Source organism: Bufo bufo, chromosome 2, assembly GCF_905171765.1.
Source record: "Bufo bufo chromosome 2, aBufBuf1.1, whole genome shotgun sequence".
Lineage (NCBI taxonomy): Eukaryota > Metazoa > Chordata > Amphibia > Anura > Bufonidae > Bufo > Bufo bufo.
The window spans coordinates 477852539-477870926 of record NC_053390.1 but is presented as its reverse complement, the minus strand read 5'-3'; the positions used below and the strand labels follow the sequence as shown (position 1 = coordinate 477870926).

The 18388-nt window shown below is 45.9% G+C and overlaps 1 protein-coding gene across 1 annotated transcript in view; it reads right to left on the bottom strand.

The window, feature by feature from the left end:
- Window positions 1-18388, bottom strand: part of LOC120990939 (protein unc-13 homolog A-like) — a 2175961-nt gene that overhangs the window by 1473124 nt on the left and 684449 nt on the right. Inside the window, exon 17 of the mRNA XM_040419831.1 lies at window positions 18157-18384. Coding sequence (XP_040275765.1) covers window positions 18157-18384 — 228 coding nt within the window. The remainder of the gene's footprint in view (window positions 1-18156; window positions 18385-18388) is intronic.

Below are 18388 nucleotides of genomic sequence, written 5' to 3'. Positions count from 1 at the left end.
AGTGAGCTGGTTGCTCCCAATGTTCGCTCGTGCTCTGCATTGTTGTTGTCGGATATTCAGTTATTGCCTCATTGCATTAACGTGTTGCAGGGATTCGCTCTGGTAGGCAGGGTAAGCGGACGCAGTACAGAGGCAAAAAACGGTTTGTAAAGCAAAACTTCTGTGTTTATTCACATATACTGTAAGGTATAGCATAAAATGTAAGTCACTTTGCAGTCTTGGTGTTTGTTCACATAAAGCAAGAAAGTCACCTTATCTCCTGGGTGTTAGTGCACACCCTGCTGTGAGTTCTGCCTCGTCAAGTCCATAAGTAGGCTTTAGGAGGCTTGTTTCTCCTACACCCCGGTCTCAGCCCTGCAACTCGGCATAAGCCTCAGATCTAGTGTTGATCGAGTATGCTCAGCCGAACACATGGCGCAATGCTCGAGTCTCCTCCCCGCACGTTTCTTGGCTGCTACGTAGCCAATAAACATGCAGGTAAGTACTGACCTCACTGTAATGCTGTAGCCATGTTGGTTACTGGCATTACAGTGATTGGCTGGCCGGAACGCGTCATCGGGTGCTATATAGCACCTGATGACGATTGTTCGGCTCAGTCTTAGTCAGGGAGAGCTGTGCTGAGGAAGGGACAGACAGCGTAGGGAGTGATATAGGAATACTTTTATTAGAAAAACTTTTCAGAGACCCAAAAGTCCTTTTAAGGGCTATTGTGTGTGGCAGCAGCAATATCTATTTTTAGCGCAAACTGTGCTAAATAGCTAAAACTTTACAGACCAAATAGCCCTTGTAAGGACTATTGTGTGTGGCAGCAATATCTATTTTTAGTGCATCCTGTATTAAATAGCGTGCAATAGTTAGGCCGATGCAGACAGCGACATTAGCTGTGCCACATCTCCTGTGTAAAGTGTGCGCATCCAAACAATATCTGTGACATCCAGTGTACTTATTCCGTAGACAGTGTCCGCTGCGGACAGTTACAATAGCTGCGCCACATCTCCAGTATAAACTGTGCACATTCAAAAAATATCTGTGACATCAAGTGTACTTTTTCCATAGATGGTGTTCGCTGCGGACAGTGACATTAGCTGCTCCACATCTCCAGTGTAAAGTGTGCGCATCCCAAAAATATCTATGACATCCAGTGTACTTATTCCGTAGACGGTGTCCGCTGTGGACAGTTACAATAGCTGCGCCACATCTCCAGTATAAACTGTGCGCATTCAAAAAATAGAGCACTAGTAGGAGATGTCTGGCCAACCCAGCGCTGGAGAGGTGGTGGCAATTCCCTCCATAATTTGTCAGCTACAATACGGTCCAGCATGGTAGTGGGACTCAGTACGTCAGGCGGTAGCCATTTTTGCAAGAGATGCAGCAAATTATGGTACTGGGGTCTCGTTGGCTCAGCAGGGTAAACTCCCACTGATGCACCAGCTGGACCCAGACCAGACCTTCAGCCCCAGTCTCACCAGGATCTCACCCTTGACCTTATAGTAGTCTGCCACTTGCTCGTCCGGTAAATTGAAGTAAACCTGTTGGGGTGCGGATGCCAGGAACGAAGCAATGACCACAGCCCATAGGTCTCGGTGTAGACTCTCCCTCATGGCCACCTTCTCGAACACCGCCAGGTAGATTTCGACATCATCCGTTGGTGCATCTTGGGGATCGCCATGCGGACTGCTTTCAGGGCATCGTGGACTCCCTGAGACATCCCTGACTTCTCTAAAGCCATCACGTGTTGCAGCAGCTGCTGGTTCATTTCTTGCTGTCGCTAATTAGCCTCTAGCAGTTGTCGGTTGGTCTCCCGCTGCTGTGAAATCGCCTGTTCCTGCCTTAGGTTAGACTGCACCAGCTGCTTCATTATTTCCTCCATGTTGTCCCGTGACAATAGTTGCAATTTAGCTGGCTTAATCCAGGACATAAAACATTGACCGGAAAAAATGCAAAACAAAATTATTTCGGCCTTACGCCAGCCTCACTGCTATTGCCTGCATCCTCCACCAATTGTAGGGATTCGCTCTGGTAGGTAGGGCAAGCGTGCGCAGTACAGCGGCAAAAACCAGTTTGTAAAGTAAATCTGTGTTTATTCACATATAAGGTATAGCACAAAACACAAGTCACTTTGCAGTCTGTGTGTTTAATCACACACACGAAAAGTTCATAAAGCAAGGAAGTCACCTTATCTCCTGGGTGTTAGAAACATAGAAACATAGAATGTGTCGGCAGATAAGAACCAGTTGGCCCATCTAGTCTGCCCAATATACTGATTACTATGAATAGCCCCTGGCCCTATCTTATATGAAGGATGGCCTTATGCCTATCCCATGCATGATTAAACTGCTTCACTGTATTTGCAGCTACCACTTCTGCAGGAAGGCTATTCCATGCATCCACTACTATCTCAGTAAAGTAATACTTCCTGATATTACTTTTAAACCTTTGCCCCTGTAATTTAAAACTATGTCCTCTTGTAGCAGTTTTTCTTCTTTTAAATATTCTCTCCTCTTTTACCATGTTGATTCCCTTTATGTATTTAAAAGTTTCTATCATATCCCCTCTGTCTCGTCTTTCTTCCAAGCTATACATGTTAAAGAGGACCTTTCACCGATTATTACACTATGAACTAACTATACAGACATGTAGAGCGGCGCCCGGGGATCTCACTGCACTTACTATTATCCCCGGGCGGCGCTCCGTTCTCTTGCTATGCCCTCCAGTATCTCCTTTAACTAAGTTATGGTAGGCAGAGTCTGCCCTTGTTCTGCTGTAGCGCTGGCCAATCGCATTGCAGAGCTCACAGCCTGGGAGAAAAGAACCTCCCAGGCTGTGAGCTCTGCGCTGCGATTGGCCAGCGCTAGAGCAGAACAAGGGCAGACTCCGCCTACAATAACTTAGTGACTGGAATCTCCGCCTACTATAACTTAGTGAGCGGAGATACCGGAGGGCATAACGGGAGAACGGAGCGGCGCCCGGGGATAATAGTAAGTGCAGTGAGATCCCCGGGCGCCGCTCTACATGTCTGTATAGTTAGTTCATAGTGTAATAATCGGTGAAAGGTCCTCTTTAAGGTCCTTTACCCTTTCCTGGTAAGTTTTATCCTGCAATGCATGTACTAGTTTAGTAACTCTTCTCTGAACTCTCTCCAAAGTATCAATATCCTTCTGGAGATATGGTCTCCAGTACTGCGCACAATACTCCAAATGAGGTCTCACTAGAGCTCTGTAGAGCGGCATGTGCACCTCCCTCTTTCAAGTGTTAATGCCTCTCCCTATACACCCAAGCATTCTGCTAGCATTTCCTGCTGCTCTATGACATTGTCTGCCTACCTTTAAATCTTCAGAAATAATGACCCCTAAATCCCTTTCCTCAGATACTGAGGTTAGGACTGTATCACTGATTTTATATTCTGTTCTTGAGTTTTTACGCTTCACGTGCATTATCTTGCACTTATCAACATTAAATTTTAGTTGCCAGATTTTTGACCATTCCTCTAGTTTTCCTAAATATTTTTCCATTTGGTGCATCCCTCCAGGAACATCAACCCTGTTACAAATCTTTGTGTCATCAGCAAAAAGACCTTACCATCGAGGCCTTCTGCATTTTCGCTGATAAAGATATTAAACAATATGGGTCCCAGAACAGATCCCTGAGGTACCCCACTGGTAACAAGACCATGGTCTGAATATACTTCATTGACTACAACCCTCTGTTGTCTGTCCCTCAGCCACTGCCTAATCCATTCAACAATATGGGAGTCCAAGCTCAAAGACTGCAATTTATTGATAAGTCTTCTATGTGGGACAGTATCAAAAGCCTTACTAAAGTCTAGGTAAGTGATGTCTACTGCACCTCTATTATTTTAGTCACCCAATCAAAAAAATCAATATTAGTTTGACATGATCTCCCTGATGTAAACCCATGCTGTTTTTGATCTTTCAATCCATGGGATTTTAGATGTTCCACAATCCTCTCCTTAAGTATGGTTTATATTTATTTCCCCACTATTGATGTCAGGCTTACTAGCCTACAGTTGCCCGATTCCTCCCTACTACCTTTCTTGTGAATGGGCACAACATTTGCTAATTTCCAATCTTCTATTCATTGAGGCAGTCAGCTAGTTCTTTATCTTCTTCCATATACCTTCCTTCTTTTGTTTTTAATTTGGTAATTCCTTGTTTTAATTTCCTTTTTTCATTTATGTATCTGAAGAATGTCTTATCACCTTTTTTCACTGACTGAGCTCATTTCTTTTCTGCCTGTGCTTTAGAAGTTCTTATAACTTGCTTGCCCTCTCTCTGCCTAATCTTATAAATTTGCCTGTCATCCTTTTTTTTATTTTTTATAATTACTAAATGCTATCTTTTTGTTTTTAATGATTTTGGCTACTTCTGCTGAGTACCACAGTGGTGTCTTCCTTTTTTTGCTTTTACTGAGAAGACTAATGGAATTATCTGTTGCCTTCAATAGTGCCACTTTTATGTAGTCCCATTTCTCCTGGACTCCATTTAAACTGTTCCAGTCTGATAGAGACTCGTATACCACTAATCCAATTTTAGAAAAGTCAGTTTTTCTAAAATCTAAAACTTTTGTTTTTGTGTGGTGTGACTCAGTCACTGTACTTATAGTAAACCACACTGACTGGTGATCACTAGATCCCAAACTTTCCCCTACAGTAATATCAGATACCAAATTCCCATTTGTGAATACTAAATCTAAAATGGCCTCCTTCCTGGTTGGTTTCTCAACTACTTGCTGTAGAGATAATCCCAGTAGGGAATTTAGAATATCTGTACTCCTGGCAGAACTAGCTATTTTGGTTTTCCAGTTTACATCAGGAAGATTAAAGTCTCCCATAATGATAACTTCCCCTTTCAATGTCATTTTAGCTATTTCCTCAACTAGTAGATCATCTAATTCTTTGACTTGGCCAGATGGTCTATATATCACACCTACACGAGTTACCTTATGATTATCAAGCTGCAACGTAACCCAAACTGACTCTAAATTGGTCTCGCTAACTTGTATTAGATTAGATTTTATGCTATCTTTCACATACACTCCTCCCCCTCTTTCTTGCCTTCTCTGTCTTTCCTATATAGAGATAATCCTGGTAGCAGTAAGGGGATATATGTTTAGTCAAACTGCAAAGTGACAGGTACCACGCCCCCTTTTATACAGATACCTCTGCCCCTTTTATATTGCTTGATATTAAATTTATATTGCTTGATATTAAATTTATATTGATTCTTAATACATTTGTATTCGACCATTAATGGTTTATCACTTCTCAGATTCCTGACATCTTACTATAGATGGTGACATCCTCCCAGACATCCTTCTCAGATTACTGCTAATGTCTGGCAGTTTACAAATGAAGACAAAAGCACATCTGTTTAAAGCATGCTTTCTACTGCAAAGGTTATGACATCTTACTACAGCTAGTGACAGCAGTCCCAGACATCCTTCTCAGATTCCGGCTAATGTCCGGCTTTTGATATAAAAGCCACCCACTTTGATATGAATTTATATCAATTTATACAGTTTGATAAGTTTCATTTTGATAAAATCCTATTTTGATAACACGCCTAGTTTCATAAACTTAATTTTGATAAAAATCCTATTTTTATAAACTTCATTTTGATAAAAATCCTATTTTGATAAACTTCATTTTGATAAAAATCCTATTTTATAAACTTCATTTTGATAAAAATCCTTTTTGATAAGCCCATTTATAACATTTTGATATAAAATTAAGATTTGGACATAAAAAAGGCCTACAATAAACATATAAATTCTTATAAAACATAATCTAACTATTTGAGCGACATCAACTAATGAATATGCTAATCATTACCACATGGTGTGGTTTACAACAGGAACCGCCTATATAAACAGGACACATTCTGTGCAGGGCTAGCACAGAGATACATATGCAAGGACAGGCATAGGTCACCAAGACTTTAAACACCTCAAAAGGTAAGCGCCATTTGTCTGTTATGCTTTTAAATCTTTCACTATTTATTGAATATGACTTATGTTATTTGTATCTATGTAACTGTGCTTATTTAAAGGGCATAATGCGTCACTAACTAAATGTCTTTATTTTACAGCATACAAATGTTGCTATATTTTAACCGCCTAACGCAGGATCGCGTTCCGGAGGCGGCAGCCCTGCGCAGAGTCACGCATCTACTCGTCATTTCGCGAGACGCGAGATTTCCTGTGAACGCGCGCACACAGGCGCGCGCGTTCACAGGATCGGAAGGTAAGCGAGTGGATCTCCAGCCTGCTAGCGGCGATCGTTCGCTGGAAGGCTGGAGATGTGATTTTTTTAACCCCTAACAGGTATATTAGACGCTGTTTTGATAACAGCATCTAATATACCTGCTACCTGGTCCTCTGGTGGTCCCTTTTGTTTGGATCGACCACCAGAGGACACAGGTAGCTCAGTAAAGTAGCACCAAACACCACTACACTACACCCCCCCTGTCACTTATTAACCCCTTATGAACCCCTGATCACCCCATATAGACCCCCTGATCACCCTCCAGTCATTGATCACCCCCCTGTCATTGATCACCCCTCTGTAAGGCTCTATTCAGATGTCCGTATGATTTTTACGGATCCACTGATAGATGGATTGGATCCGCAAAACACATACGGACATCTGAATGGAGCCTTACAGGGGGGTGATCACCCCATATAGACTCCCTGATCACCCCCCTGTCATTGATCACCCCCCTGTCATTGATAACCCCCCCGTAAGGCTGCATTCAGATGTCCGTATGATTTTTACGGATCCACTGATACATGGATCGGATCCGCAAAACACATACGGACATCTGAATGGAGCCTTACAGGGGGGTGATCACCCCATATAGACTCCCTGATCACCCCCCTGTCATTGATCACCCCCCTGTCATTGATCACCCCCCTGTCATTGATCACCCCCCTGTAAGGCTGCATTCAGATGTCCGTATGATTTTTACGGATCCACTGATACATGGATCGGATCCGCAAAACACATACGAACATCTGAATGGAGCCTTATAGGGGGGTGATCAATGACAGGGGGGTGATCACCCCATATAGACTCCCTGATCACCCCCCTGTCATTGATCACCCCCCTGTAAGGCTCCATTCAGACATTTTTTTGGCCCAAGTTAGCGGAAATTATAATTTTTTTTCTTACAAAGTCTCATATTCCACTAACTTGTGTCAAAAAATAAAATCTCACATGAACTCACCATACCCCTCACAGAATCCAAATGCGTAAAATTTTTTTGACATTTATATTCCAGACTTCTTCTCACGCTTTAGGTCCCCTAGAATGCCAGGGCAGTATAAATACCCCACATGTGACCCCATTTCGGAAAGAAGACACCCCAAGGTATTCCGTGAGGGGCATATTGAGTCCATGAAAGATTGAAATTTTTGTCCCAAGTTAGCGGAAAAGGAGACTTTGTGAGAAAAAAAAAAAAATCAATTTCCGCTAACTTGTGGCAAAAAAAAAAATTTCTATGAACTCGCCATGCCCCTCATTGAATACCTTGGGGTGTCTTCTTTCCAAAATGGGGTCACATGTGGGGTATTTATACTGCCCTGGCATTCTAGGGGCCCTAAAGCGTGAGAAGAAGTCTGGGATCCAAATGTCTAAAAATGCCCTTATAAAATGAATGTGGGCCCCTTTGCGCAACGAGGCTGCAAAAAAGTGTCACACATGTGGTATCGCCGTACTCAGGAGAAGTTGGGCAATGTGTTTTGGGGTGTCATTTTACATATACCCATGCTGGGTGAGATAAATATCTTGGTCAAATGCCAACTTTGTATAAGAAAATGGGAAAAGTTGTCTTTTGCCGAGATATTTCTCTAACCCAGCATGAGTATATGTAAAAAGACACCCCAAAACACATTGCCCAACTTCTCCTGAATACGGCGATACCACATGTGTGACACTTTTTTGCAGCCTAGGTGGGCAAAGGGGCCCACATTCCAAATAGCACCTTTAGGATTTCACAGGTCATTTACCTACTTACCACTAGAGTTGAGCGAACACCTGGATGTTCGGGTTCGAGAAGCTCGGCCGAACTTCCCGGAAATGTTCGGGTTCGGGATCCGAACCCGACCCGAACTTCGTCCCGAACCCGAACCCCATTGAAGTCAATGGGGACCCGATCTTTTGGGCACTAAAAAGGCTGTAAAACAGCCCAGGAAAGAGCTAGAGGGCTGCAAAAGGCAGCAACATGTAGGTAAATCCCCTGCAAACAAATGTGGATAGGGAAATGAATTAAAATAAAAAAATAAAAAATGAACCAATATCAATTGGACAGAGGTCCCATAGCAGAGAATCTGGCTTCACGTCAGCAGAGAATCAGTCTCTTCATGCCATAGCAAAGAATCTGGCTTCATGTCAGCGCAGAATCAGTCTTCATGTCATAGCAGAGAATCAGGCTTCACGTCACCCACCACTGGAACAGGCCACTGTCACATATTTAGGCCCAGGCACCCAGGCAGAGGAGAGAGGTCCCGTAACAGAGAATCTGGCTTCATATCAGCACAGAATCAGTCTTTATGTCATAGCAGAGAATCAGGCTTCACGTCACCCACCACTGTAACAGGCCACTGTCACATATTTAGGCCCAGGCACCCAGGCAGAGGAGAGAGGTCCCATAACAGAGATTCAGGCTTCACGTCAGCAGAGAATCAGTCTTCATGTCATAGCAGAGAATCAGGCTTCATGTCACCCACCACTGGAACAGGCCACTGTCACATATTTAGGCCCAGGCATCCAGGCAGAGGAGAGAGGTCCCATAACAGAGATTCAGGCTTCATGTCAGCAGAGAATCAGTCTTCATGTCATAGCAGAGAATCAGGCTTCATGTCACCCACCACTGGAACAGGCCACTGTCAGATATTTTTAGGCCCCGGCACCCAGACAGAGGAGAGAGGTCCCATAACAGAGATTCAGGCTTCATGTCAGCAGAGAATCAGTCTTCATGTCATAGCAGAGAATCAGGCTTCATGTCACCCACCACTGGAACAGGCCACTGTCAGATATTTTTAGGCCCCGGCACCCTGACAGAGGAGAGGTTCATTCAACTTTGGGTTGCCCCGCAATATAATGGTAAAATGAAAATAAAAATAGGATTGAATGAGGAAGTGCCCTGGAGTACAATAATATATGGTTAAGGGGAGGTAGTTAATGTCTAATCTGCACAAGGGATGGACAGGTCCTGTGGGATCCATGCCTGGTTCATTTTTATGAACGTCAGCTTGTCCACATTGGCTGTAGACAGGCGGCTGCGTTTGTCTGTAATGACGCCCCCTGCCGTGCTGAATACACGTTCAGACAAAACGCTGGCCGCCGGGCAGGCCAGCACCTCCAAGGCATAAGAGGCTAGCTCTGGCCACGTGGACAATTTGGAGACCCAGAAGTTGAATGGGGCCGAACCATCAGTCAGTACGTGGAGGGGTGTGCACAGGTACTGTTCCACCATGTTAGTGAAATGTTGCCTCCTGCTAACACGTTCCGTATCAGGTGGTGGTGCAGTTAGCTGTGGCGTGGTGACAAAACTTTTCCACATCTCTGCCATGCTAACCCTGCCCTCAGAGGAGCTGGCCGTGACACAGCTGCGTTGGCGACCTCTTGCTCCTCCTCTGCCTTCGCCTTGGGCTTCCACTTGTTCCCCTGTGACATTTGGGAATGCTCTCAGTAGCGCGTCTACCAACGTGCGCTTGTACTCGCGCATCTTCCTATCACGCTCCAGTGCAGGAAGTAAGGGGGGCACATTGTCTTTGTACCGTGGATCCAGCAGGGTGGCAACCCAGTACTCCGCACACGTTAAAATGTGGGCAACTCTGCTGTCGTTGCGCAGGCACTGCAGCATGTAGTCGCTCATGTGTGCCAGGCTGCCCAGAGGTAAGGACAAGCTGTCCTCTGTGGGAGGCGTATCGTCATAGTCCTGCATTTCCCCCCAGCCACGCACCAGTGATGGGCCCGAGCTGCGTTGTGTGCCACCCCGCTGTGAACATGCTTCATCCTCATCCTCCTCCACCTCCTCCTCATCCTCGTCCTCCTCGTCCTCCAGTAGTGGGCCCTGTCTGGCCACATTTGTACCTCGCCTCTGCTGTTGCAAAAAAACTCCCTCTGAGTCACTTCGAAGAGACTGGCCTGAAAGTGCTAAAAATGACCCCTCTTCCTCCTCCTCCTCCTGGGCCACCTCCTCTTCCATCATCGCCTTAAGTGTTTTCTCAAGGAGACATAGAAGTGGTATTGTAACGCTGATAACGGAGTCATCGCCACTGGCCATGTAGGTGGAGTACTCGAAACAGTGCAACAGGGCACACAGCTCTCGCATGGAGGCCCAGTCATTGGTGGTGAAGTGGTGCTGTTCCGCAGTGCGACTGACCCGTGCGTGCTGCAGCTGAAACTCCACTATGGCCTGCTGCTGCTCGCACAGTCTGTCCAGCATGTGCAAGGTGGAGTTCCACCTGGTGGGCACGTCGCATATGAGGCGGGGAGCGGGAAGGCCGAAGTTACGCTGTAGCGCAGACAGGCGAGCAGCGGCAGGATGTGAACGCCGGAAGCGCGAACAGACGGCCCGCACTTTATGCAGCAGCTCTGACATGTCGGGGTAGTTGCGAATGAACTTGTGCACCACCAAATTCAGCACATGCGCCAGGCAAGGGATGTGCGTCAAATCGGCTAGTCCCAGAGCTGCAACGAGATTTCGCCCATTATTGCACACCACCAGGCCGGGCTTGAGGCTCACTGGCAGCAACCACTCGTCGGTCTGTTGTTCTATACCCCCCCACAACTCCTGTGCGGTGTGGGGCCTGTCCCCCAAACATATGAGTTTCAGAACGGCCTGCTGACGTTTACCCCGGGCTGTGCTGAAGTTGGTGGTGAAGGTGTGTGGCTGACTGGATGAGCAGGTGGAAGAAGAGGAGGAGGAAGCTGAGTAGGAGGAGGAGGAGACAGGAGGCAAAGAATGTTGCCCTGCGATCCTTGGCGGCGGAAGGACGTGCGCCAAACAGCTCTCCGCCTGGGGCCCAGCCGCCACTACATTTACCCAGTGTGCAGTTAGGGAGATATAGCGTCCCTGGCCGTGCTTACTGGTCCACGTATCTGTGGTTAGGTGGACCTTGCCACAGATGGCGTTGCGCAGTGCACACTTGATTTTATTGGATACTTGGTTGTGCAGGGAAGGCACAGCTCTCTTGGAGAAGTAGTGGCGGCTGGGAACAACATACTGTGGGACAGCAAGCGACATGAGCTGTTTGAAGCTGTCTGTGTCCACCAGCCTGAATGTCAGCATTTCATAGGCCAGTAGTTTAGAAATGCTGGCATTCAGGGCCAGGGATAGATGGTGGCTAGGTGGGAATTTACGCTTTCTCTCAAATGTTTGTGAGATGGAGAGCTGAACGCTGCCGTGTGACATGGTTGAGATGCTTGGTGACGGAGGTGGTGGTGTTGGTGGTACATCCTCTGTTTGCTGGGCGGCAGGTGCCAACGTTCCTCCAGAGGCGGAGGAAGAGGCCAAGGCGGCGGCAGCAGCAGAAGAGGCCGAGGCGGCAGCAGCAGAAGAGGTAGCAGGGGGAGCCTGAGGGACTTCCTTGTTTTTAAGGTGTTTACTCCACTGCATTTCATGCTTTGCATGCAGGTGCCTGGTCATGCAGGTTGTGCTAAGGTTCAGAACGTTAATGCCTCGCTTCAGGCTCTGATGGCACAGCGTGCAAACCACTCGGGTCTTGTCGTCAGCACATTGTTCGAAGAAGTGCCATGCCAGGGAACTCCTTGAAGCTGCCTTTGGGGTGCTCGGTCCCAGATGGCGGCGGTCAGTAGCAGGCGGAGTCTCTTGGCGGCGGGTGTTCTGCTTTTTGCCCACTGCTCCTTCTTTGTCTTTTGCTACGCTGTTGGCTCTGTCTCACCACTGCCTCTTCCTCCGAACTGTGAAAGTCAGTGGCACGACCTTCATTTCATGTGGGGTCTAGGACCTCATCGTCCCCTGCATCGTCTTCATCCCTGACCTCCTGTTCAGTCTGCACACTGCAGAAAGACGCAGCAGTTGGCACCTGTGTTTCATCATCATCAGAGACGTGCTGAGGTGGTATTCCCATGTCCTCATCATCAGGAAACATAAGTGGTTGTGCGTTAGTGCATTCTATGTCTTCCACCGCTGGGGAAGGTCTAGGTGTATGCCCTTGGGAAACCCTGCCAGCAGAGTCTTCAAACAGCATAAGAGACTGCTGCATAACTTGAGACTCAGACAGTTTCCCTGATATGCATGGGGGTGATGTGACAGACTGATGGGCTTGGTTTTCATGTGCCATCTGTGCGCTTTCTGCAGAAGACTGGTTAATGTGAACGTGCTGGATCCACTGTCGGCCACCCAATTGACTAATGCCTGTACCTGCTCAGGCCTTACCATCCTTAGAACGGCATTGGGCCCCACCAAATATGGCTGTAAATTCTGGCGGCTACTGGGACCTGAGGTAGTTGGTACACTAGGACGTGTGGCTGTGGCAGAACGGCCACGTCCTCTCCCAGCACCAGAGGGTCCACTAACACCACCACGACCATGTCCGCGTCCCTTACTAGATGTTTTCCTCATTGTTACCGTTCACCACAATAAGAAAAATATTTTTTGGCCCAATGTATTGAATTCAAATTCAGGCCTTTTTTTACAGACACCTAACACTATCTGGCTATCTATTTAGGTACCGTATTACACTAATACAGGCACACCAGTAATGACAGATTTAGCTGAATATAAATTTGAAGCCTATTATTTAGGCGCTGGGTGACAGGTATACGTTTACGGACAGAATTAGACTTGGATCTGCACAGTAGCGTGTGTGTGAAGTTATTGAGAATTACCCTATCAGCACCTTGAATCTAATATACCCTTTTAGGGATAGATTTAAAGTAGGCCTGATACAGCAGAAACCACTAATTTAGAGAATTGCAAAATTGGGAATTGTATTTCAACCCAGAACAAAAACTGTGCTTTGACGGACACTAAATAACTTGACCAGCTAAAGCAATAATGACAGATTTGGATGAATATAAATTTGAGGCCTATTTTTTAGGTGCTGGGTGACAGGTATACATTTACACACAGAATTAGACTTGGAATTGAACAGTAGCGTGTGTGTGAAGTTATTGAGAATAACTTGGTGACAGGCTCAGCTTGACCCTGATGTAGTATATGGCCAAAAAATAACCACACTATTGATGGTTAAATGCACTTGATGACAGCTTGACCCTGAGGTAGGATATAGCCAAAAAATAACCACACTATTAATGGTTAAATGCACTTGATGACAGCTTGACCCTGATGTAGGATATAGCAAAAAATAACCACACTATTGATGGTTAAATGTACTTGGTGGCAGCTTGTGCTGGCGCACCACAAGCCACAAAATGGCCGCCGATCACCCCAGAAAAAAGTGACTGAAAAACGCTCTGGGCAGCCTAAAAACAGTGAGCAATTGAATAGCAGCAGTTCAATGATCCACAGCTGTAGATCGATCACTGAATGAAGTCTTTTGGAGGAGTTAATCACTGCCTAATCTCGCCCTAACGTCGCAGCTGCAACCTCTCCCTACACTTGTATCAGCAGAGTGACGTGCAGCGCTACGTGACCCAAGCTTATATAGAGGCTGGGTCACATGCTGCACTGGCCAATCACAGCCATGCCAATAGTAGGCAAGGCTGTGATGGCCTCTTGGGGCAAGTAGTATGACGCTTGTTGATTGGCTGCTTTGCAGCCTTTCAAAAAGCGCCAAGAAAGCGCCGAACACCGAACCCGGACTTTTACGAAAATGTTCAGGTTCAGGTCCGTGTCACGGACACCCCAAAATTCGGTACGAACCCGATACAGTTCGGTACGAACTATAAATTCGGTACGAACTATACAGTTCGGGTTCGCTCATCCCTATTAGGGAGCTCTTGGGAAAATTTGTCATTGTATATCTCGACGACATTTTTATATTTTCCCCTGATTTTAAGTGTCATGTGTTTCAGGTTAGACAGGTGTTGGAGGTGTTGAGAGAGAACCAATTATCTGCTAAACAGGAAAAATGTGTTTTTGGGGTGCGGGAGATTATATTTCTCGGACATGTTCTGACTCCCCATGCCATAAAGATGGATCCTAGCAAGGTTTTAGCGATTAAGGGATGGGTAAGACCATCATCCTTAAAGGCCTTACAACGTTTCCTTGGATTCGCTAACTACTACCGTAAGTTCATAAAGAATTTCTCGGTAATCGCTAGACCACCGACCGACCTCACAAAAAAAGGGGCGGATCTGGAAAATTGGTCTACTGAGGCCTTAGATTCATTTGAAACCCTAAAGGATGCTTTCAGTAGCACTCCCATTCTAACCCAGCCAGATCAGGAAAAAACTTTTATCGTGGAGGTGGATGCTTCTGAGGACGGGGCAGGAGCAGTCCTCTCGCAAAGTCCTGCTACCCTCACTAACCTGAGACCTTGTGCTTTTTTTTCCAGAAAGTTTCCCCCCTCTGAGAGAAATTATGACATAGGAAATCGGGAGTTACTGGCCATTAAGTGGGCATTTGAAGAATGGAGACATTTTCTTGAGGGGGCAAAACATTGTGTTACTGTTGTTACCGATCATAAGAACCTAATGTTTCTCGAGTCGGCTAAAAGGTTAAATCCCCGTCAGGCTAGATGGGCATTGTTTTTTACTCGCTTTAATTTTTCCATAACTTTCAGACCTGGAAGTAGAAACGTGAAGGCCGACGCACTCTCTCGGAGTTTCTGTGCGTACCAGCCTACAGAGACTCCACCTGAAACCATTTTACCAGCTAAGGTCTTCATAGCAGCCTTGTCTCAGGACATCACGACTCTCATCAAGGCTGAACAACACCTAGCTCCGCCATCCACTCCTACAGATAAGTTGTTTGTTCCCGTACAGTTTCGTCTCCAACTGCTGGGTGAGTGTCATGACTCTGTTTTTTGTGACATCCGGGCATTGAGGGCACTAAGGAGCTGGTTTCCAGATCATTCTGGTGGCCTACTTTAACTAGAGACGTCAAGTCTTATGTGTTGGCCTGTGAGGTTTGTGCGAGGTGGAACAATTTCTCAGGGCATGTGTTGCAGATGATCAACAGTTGTGGGTGAAATACCTTCCATTAGCCGAGTTTTCTCTGAATAACCGTGTTAATTCCTCTGCTGGGGTCTCTCCTTTTTTTTGTAACTATGGCTTTCATCCTCATTTTCTTTCTGGGTCATCCGTCTCCTCCTCTAACCCTGAGGCGGATAGGCTCTCCTCTGAACTGTGCACAGTATGGGCTCGGGTTCAATCAAACCTTGAAAAGGCTCAAGATACTCAAAGAGTCAAGGCCAATAGGAGACGTTCCACGGGGGTGAACTTTTAGGTGGGTGATAAGGTGTGGTTGTCCTCTAAAAATCTTTCACTCAAAGTTGCTTCAAGAAAGTTTGCTCCTCGCTTTGTAGGGCCGTACAAAATCGTAGAGGTGATTAATCCTGTGTCATTTAGGTTAGAATTGCCCAACTCGTTCCACATTCACGATGTATTTCACAAGTCCCTACTAAAAAAATACATCGAACCTATTGTACCGTCACAAGCCGCGCCTCTGCCTGTTCTGGTTAAGGATTCTGTGAAGTATGTGGTATCTAAAATTGTGGATGTCAGGAGAGTGCGTAATTACTTGCAGTATCTGGTGCACTGGAAGGGCTATGGACCTGAGGAGTAGTCTTGGGTACCAGCTAGGGAGGTTCATGCCCCTAGACTGGTTAAGAAATTTCATGAGGATAATCCCGAGAAGCCGTCACCCGAGTCCTTGGGTCCGGTGGCCCCGCGTAAAAGGGGGGGTACTGTCACGGCGCCATCTAGGAGGCGGGCACGTCCAGAGCGTGCGCGCATCATCAGTGCGTCCAGCGTCACCCGCGCTCCTGATAATACTATGTGTACATCTATCTGCATTCATGCTAATGGTTTTAGGGCTGAGCACCGAGCTGATCACTCGGTGCTCGGCTGTGTAGTCTGTGTGAAGTCATGTGACGCTGGCCACGTCACATGACCCCTCTAGCTCCCTATTTAAACAGGCAATCTGCTGGCCACAGATTGCCTGTTATTTAGGTTCCACCTGCGATTTTGTCTTTCCTGGCGTACTGACCCCCTGCTGAACTCCTGACGATCCTCTGCTGACTCCTTTGGTACTTCATGACTCTCCTGGTATTTATGACCCCGGCTTCTCCTGACTTTTCTCTGCTTGCTCCATTTGTACTTTGTAGATTTCCTGGTATTGACTCGGTCCGGTCACGTTCCGTTGTTTGTCTGTCTGTCATCCCTGCACTTATTCCAAGCTAGGGATTGCCGTCCAGTTGTCCCCTGTCATTAGGACTCGCGAGACAAGTAGGCAGGGCCAGGGGTGAGGGTGGAGCGCAGTGGTCACTTCCCTCCCCCCTGTGTGTGTGTGTACGTGACCGTTACACTGGTATTGTTATATCCTAGTCATTACTCTCATTTAACCATGTCTCAGTAACAGCCACTAAATCTATATTCTCAAATGCCATTATAGACTCAAGTTCATTGATCTTATTCCCTAAACTGCAAGCATTTGTAGACAAGACTCTGAGCTTGTCATTTCTTAACCTATGTGCTACTGGCATCTTCTGGCATTGTTCTGCGGGCAGTCGGACTGCTGGATTATCACTCTTTTACCCCCTTTTCCTAGTTTAAATGCTCCTTATCAAATACTTTGAACTGTTCACTGAGGACATTCATTCCCTTGACAGAAAGATGCAAACCATCTTTCTTGTACAGTTCTTTTCCATTCCAACAAGAGCTAACATGAGACACAAAGCCAAACCCTTGGTTCAGACACCATTCACCAAGCCATACATTGAATTCCTTAATGCGCATCTGCCTGTCATGCTTAAGGTTATGCACAGGCAAAACTGAAGAGAATGAAACAGTTGATGCAACTTTCCGTATATCATTACCAAGTGTGTGAAAAGCTTCCTTCACCTTTGAAACCTCAATTGCAAGCCAAATCATTTGTCCCAAGATGGACAATAACACCCACCTCCATTTACTGCTTTGCTTGCTTAACAATATTAAGGATACGTCGTCTGTCCCTGCTAGCGGTAGCATCAGGGAGACATCTCACAAAATCATTTTCCTCAAACTTCATACCTCTTATGATAGAATTGCCCACCAACAGCTGCTCACCTTATCCTTTTTGTCTTTGACTGCATTCTTGCATACTTTAGGCATAGGAGATGATTGTTCCTCACCCACTGTCCCTGAGCAATCCTCCATGTTGCTCTTGCACTCTGAAAGTGCTGAAAATGAATTATGGAGAGCCACAGACTGTGGGACATGTCTTCTATCAACAACTCTAAATCTATCAGAACCTGCTGTAACCCATCTTCCATTTCTAGCGGGCCTCTGTGGCAGTGGCATTGCAACATTTCCAGCCTGAGTTTGTTTAACAGTTAATTTACAAATCTCAGATTTCAAAAATGCAATTTCCTCCTGCATTACACCCTGCATCACACCCTGCTGGTAGTTCTGCCACGTCAAGTCCATAAACAGGCTTTAGGAGGCCTGTTTCCCCTACACCTGGGTCTGATGATGAACTGAAGGGTTGATTTCATTATATTAATTATATCAATGACTACAGTGCATTACATTACTACAGCATGAGAAAAATATTTAGGGAATAATTTAGTAAGACCAGCATTTTAGACGCCAGTCTTAATAAGCCCTTTAGCTGGCGGTGGATCTGCCAGAGTTATGTAGAGGCGCCAGCCTCTTCACAACTTAGACGGATCCACCGGCGCTTTTAAATGCTTCCTAACTGTCTTACATTTAGACCATTTGCTACACCTAAACCAGGTGTAGAAAATGGTGAATGAGATGGGCCTGCTGACCTGTCTCCTTTTCCACCCACACCACGCCAACTTTTTAGACCTGGTGTGAGCAGAGAAAAGTCGCAGATTGCGGCACAAAGGACATTTGTGCCGCAATCTGCACCAGAAATATGCCTAATATAGGCGTATTTCTGGTTAGTAAATTACCCCCTTATTGTTTTCTCTACATGCATATATTTTGCAGTTTATTCACTTGGTATCTACATTTGATGCATATATAACTCTATTTACCGGTGATGCTGATCTTTGCTGACCACTTTGAGGTCCCATCCAGAACACTCTGCTTTACAGCTTTGATCTGATGTGCATGTGTGGCTTTAGCAACTCCAAAAACCTCTTGAATAAGCTCAAATATCTCTGGTTTGTTTCTTTCGCGGATTTTCATCCTATCTTTCAGAACCATGATAATATTAAGAGTACGATCCTCAGCTCCATGCTTGGAGCTCTTTTCAGCTGCCCCTGG